Here is a 4,427-nt window from a genome sequence, read left to right as displayed (position 1 = left end):
CCTACAAACAAAGATTACAGCTATAACATTAACAACACGCACTCCCTCTGGCCCTCGCTCTCGCTTGATTCCTCCTATGTGGGAACAAACAAATCTACTTCTGCTTCATTTTTACACGCGCCACCCCACGCGCCTCCTTGCACGAGTCCCATACGACGTCACTTCGTTTTATTAGGCACTGGAATGCGTGCAGTCTGGAACACCCTAAAATGAACCCGTAGACTTTCAGTTTCAGTGCTTGTCATGCGATTTGGTGGAGCGCGTGGCATGATTTTGTTCTGTCTCCAGTTTTTGGTCGTATTATCCGTATAATATTTTCTTTTCTTCTTCTTCTTCTTATTATTAATTATATTAAAAGTATTCATAATTTTATCCCACATTCTCTATCTTTTTATTATATAAATTCTCTATTTTTTTCTTCAGCAACATTTCTTCATGTAATTTTTATTGCATGATAAAATTATTTTTACATAATTTGCTTTAGTGAACAAAAGAGATCGATACATGTTTTTATGATTTTACTATCCGCAAAGATGACATCTTTATATTCTATATATTAGAGTTATGCTAACAATGTGTTTTAAACACACCTGCTATGGAATTATCAAATAAATAGTTAAATATATTAAAATTCAGTAGGATGGAATTCAAAATAAGAATGAAAATGTATTCACATCATTTTTTCAAAAAATGTTTTCCTTTTTTAATTTCTTAACATGTCTTAAGAGTATTTCTCAACACTATCTTTTATGATATGTTTTAAATAATTTCTTTTATTTCAAAAATATGCTATTGATTAGTGAACTTTCATGTTGCTTCTTTTGGTCTGGTCTAGTTGTACAAAGCAATGATATACGTATGGAAATCTTCACATCATTTCCATACTTTACCCTTAATTTAAGAAAAGAAAAACATATATGTAGCTTATTTTCGGAAATAACATAAGGGTCTTCCTAATCAGCATAAGTAGAATATTGATTAAACAAATTAAAAAAAATATTTATTATGAAAATCATAAAAAAAATTATCAACAACATAATTTTATATATATCAATAAAAAAATCTTTTAATTTCTCAAACAATATTCTTAAAATATTGATTAACATTTGACTTAATATAATTCAAAATTAAACTCTGTTTAATGTCTCTATCTAGCCTTTTTGTCATTTGTCCTCACCCCATGCTCCTCCTCAGGCAGGAGAGTACCACGGTCACCGAAAGTGAAAACTTTTCGCGGTTAATTTTAGGTATCCATTAATCTGGAAGCGGTGAAAACCAAAAATTATCGAGTAACCGGAGACAGCCGGTTGAAGGTGACAATCTTAAGACAAATCGAGAGAGAGAGAGAGAGTGGTATATTATGCTCTCATTGTCGTGTCCTCCGAAAACAGAGAACCGCAAAAGTATATGAACGAATACACCCTTTGGACAAAGAAAGCACGAAGACAGAGAGAGAGAGAGAGAGACACACACTAAGAGAGTGAGAGAGAGTCTGAGACCCCCCCACCACCCATATTTCCTCAACACTAATTATTAAAAGTATTGAAAAAAAGTTAACGAATTTGGAGAATTTCGCGAAATGGAATTCGAGGATCAAGAGGAGCAGGAGGAGGAGCTGTGTATGGGTGGTGGAGCGGGCTACGATCCGACCCAGATGAAGATTCCGGTTGCGGCGGAGCCGGTGAGGAGCAGCAGCAGCAACGGCGGTGGCTGCGGAAGGGCGAGGTACAGGGAGTGTTTAAAGAACCACGCCGTCGGAATCGGAGGCCACGCGCTCGACGGCTGCGGCGAGTTCATGGCGGCGGGGATGGAGGGTACGCTGGACGCGCTGAAATGCGCCGCGTGCAGCTGCCACCGCAACTTCCACCGCAAGGAGGCGGATTCCTCCGCCGTGGTCTCCCTCTCCGGCGGGGACCCGTACTTTCTTCCCCATCATCACCACCACCACCACCCTCCGCCGCCGCAGTTTTCGGGGTACTACCGGCATCCGGCGGGGTACCTTCACATGGGGGGACAACTCCGTTCGGCGGTGGGGGGGACGCTGGCGTTGCCGTCGACGTCCGGCGGCGGAGGAACTCAGAGCACGCGTGAGGACCAGGAAGACATTTCGAACAACCCTAGTGCAGGAGGAACAGGGTCCAAGAAACGGTTCAGAACAAAGTTCACAGTTGAACAAAAGGACAAAATGCTTGAACTTGCTGAGAAACTAGGGTGGAGGATTCAGAAACACGACGAGGCTGTGGTCCAAGCCTTCTGCGACGAAACTGGTGTCAAGCGTCACGTTCTCAAGGTTTGGATGCATAACAACAAGCACACCCTCGGTAAGAAGCCCTAGCTAGGAAGAACAACAAAAACATAAAGAAAAGTTTCCATCTTGCTAGCTACCATCTTCACCAAAGCCAAAATTGTTTGGTTTTTAGGGTTTCTTTCTCTTTTTTCTATTAAGGGCTGTTAATTTTAGTGTGTCAGGATGTAGGTAAGGTTAATTATTGCTGCTGGACTAATTTTAATTTTCATTTCAGTGCCAAAAATGCAGTCTTTCATTAGTTATCTTTTTTTTTTCTCATGGTGACTACGACATGTTTTAGTTTTAGTATTTTTGTGCAGTTTGTTACAACGGTGGTGCATGAAGCGTTTGGAACCTTTTTTTTCGGGTGGATGATATCAACTATAAAGATGAAGGTGATGACGAGGAGGTTTAATTAAGATGGCATTTAGTTTGTTTGTCTATTCTGATACTATGATGATAACTCTATCCTAAGACAGATGTAGGAACTAGGAAGCAGAAACTTCCTCGGTAGCATCAATGCGTTCTCATCACACTCACCTGCATTTTCCGTTTTTCATGTCTTTCATTCAATTCCTCTCTCTCTCTCTCTTCTTCGGCTAACGGCAAGCCTTTTGGGTCACACCACGCACTGAAAAAAAGTGAGAGAAATCCCCGTGCTAGTGTCTCATTTCAGCATCTCCGTCATGCATTTTCAATTTTTCAGCTGAAACCTATTTGTTTTTCTTGCCTCCTTTACTTGACGTGTTTTAATTTTGATTTATACTATAAAGGAAATATATAATTTATACTATATAAGATATAAGTGGTTTAGTTGGCAGGTGTTTGTAACCCATAGACGGTATAGGGCATTAATTATTTGATGGGGGTAGAATGTATATTGAATTTCTTTGCTTTTTATTTTCCCAAACGAGCTAGAAATCAGAAACACTTTCATAAGTTGTTATATGTTGAATTCACTGTGGAGGAGATTGAACAGGAACCAGTTTGTTTGTATTAGTATGGTTGCGTCTTCCTTTCTTCATCATGACCTGGGGTCTGAGCGAGGAAAGTGACTGTTGTAATTAATGTTTTATTTTATTGCATGCGAGTTTTGTGAAGTTTCTGAAGCATTATTTTGTAATGTTTTCTTTTGTCTTGGGGGAAAGCAAATTTGGAAGACTCAAATCCTTATGCGTGGGGTATAAATTCATGTTGGGGGAAATAATTCAAGTGTTTGATTGATTTTTCTCCTCCTTTTCCTTCCATAATATCTCTATTTTTCACTTGGAATAAATTTTTCCATTGTTCTGACCAACTTTTCCTTTCTATTAAGTTAACAAACAAGCTCTATAAGCGCATACTAGTAGAAGAATTAAATTAGGGACACGAGTTACACAACCTTTATTTTCTTTTGCTGCAGTTCTCGAACTACTATCATCAATGAGGTTTAGAGAGAATCTATTAGGATCCCTAGAATCTCAGTCACGTCTCTCATTCACAATCATGGTTGAACTTTGCATTTAAGAAGGTGGAGTACTTAAAAATCTTAAGTAACATACATACATATACAAGCTAGCTAGTTAATTAATGAATGTAGTAAGTAGTAACTATATATGGTTTGTTTCTAGCTTTATGGCTGAGCTTTAATATATGCATGCTAAAGGGGGGACCTGGTTGATTACTTGGGGAAAGAGGAAGAACCGTGCTACTTAATTTGTAACCTCCCTAATTCAAAACTATGGGGGGGTTGTGATGTTTCAATTATAGTAGCAGGATATTATGCTTTTTTTATGGACAGCTTCCTTCTTAAGTAGTCCAAAGCCTTCCCATTACCAATTGCACGTTTAAGATGCTTTGCTTGTTTTGGGGGAGTCTTGATCGAGCATCAGTTAAAGCTGCGTGGCTTCATCTGTGGTCCACACACAAATATGAGCTATGATTTTTCAACACTCACTTTTTTTTAAATATTTTATCAATAATTTTTTTATCACATCATATTTCTTATTATATTTATATTTTATTTTTTTCACTTTCTTTGTGTCAAATAGCTTTGGATATCAAAATATTTTTTTAGGTAGAATTGTATTTTTAGTCCTCCAATTTATCTCCAATTTCGGATTTGGTCTCCTTATAATTTAATTCATAAATTTGGTTTCCC

At 38.1% G+C, this 4,427-nt stretch overlaps 1 protein-coding gene across 3 annotated transcripts; it reads left to right on the top strand.

Moving 5' to 3' along the window:
• The first annotated feature begins 1,389 nt into the window (after positions 1 to 1,389).
• LOC100795063 (zinc-finger homeodomain protein 1) lies at positions 1,390 to 3,584 on the top strand. Of its 3 annotated transcripts, none has more exons than XM_006572958.4 (2): positions 1,390 to 2,321; positions 2,608 to 3,584. In XM_006572958.4, the coding sequence occupies exons 1-2, from the start codon at positions 1,580 to 1,582 to the stop codon at positions 2,628 to 2,630; spliced, it is 765 nt and encodes a 254-aa protein (XP_006573021.1). In that variant the 5' UTR covers positions 1,390 to 1,579; the 3' UTR covers positions 2,631 to 3,584. The 3 variants fall into 3 exon arrangements, with proteins under 3 accessions (XP_006573021.1, XP_014624837.1, XP_040860750.1); XM_014769351.3 differs by having other exon boundaries at positions 2,595 to 3,584; XM_041004816.1 differs by having other exon boundaries at positions 2,589 to 3,584.
• The last annotated feature ends 843 nt before the right edge of the window (positions 3,585 to 4,427 follow it).

Source organism: Glycine max, chromosome 1 (assembly GCF_000004515.6).
Source record: "Glycine max cultivar Williams 82 chromosome 1, Glycine_max_v4.0, whole genome shotgun sequence".
NCBI lineage: Eukaryota > Viridiplantae > Streptophyta > Magnoliopsida > Fabales > Fabaceae > Glycine > Glycine max.
The sequence above is the reverse complement of the archived record's forward strand: the minus strand, read 5'-3'. Positions and strand labels throughout refer to the sequence as shown.

Coding starts and splice junctions, on each gene's coding strand:
- LOC100795063 (XM_041004816.1), top strand. CDS start 1,580: ATGGAATTCGAGGATCAAGAGGAGCAGGAGGAGGAGCTGTGTATGGGT. Junction 2,322..2,588: donor TAACAACAAGCACACCCTCG/GTAAGAAGCCCT, acceptor GACATGTTTTAG/TTTTAGTATTTTTGTGCAGT.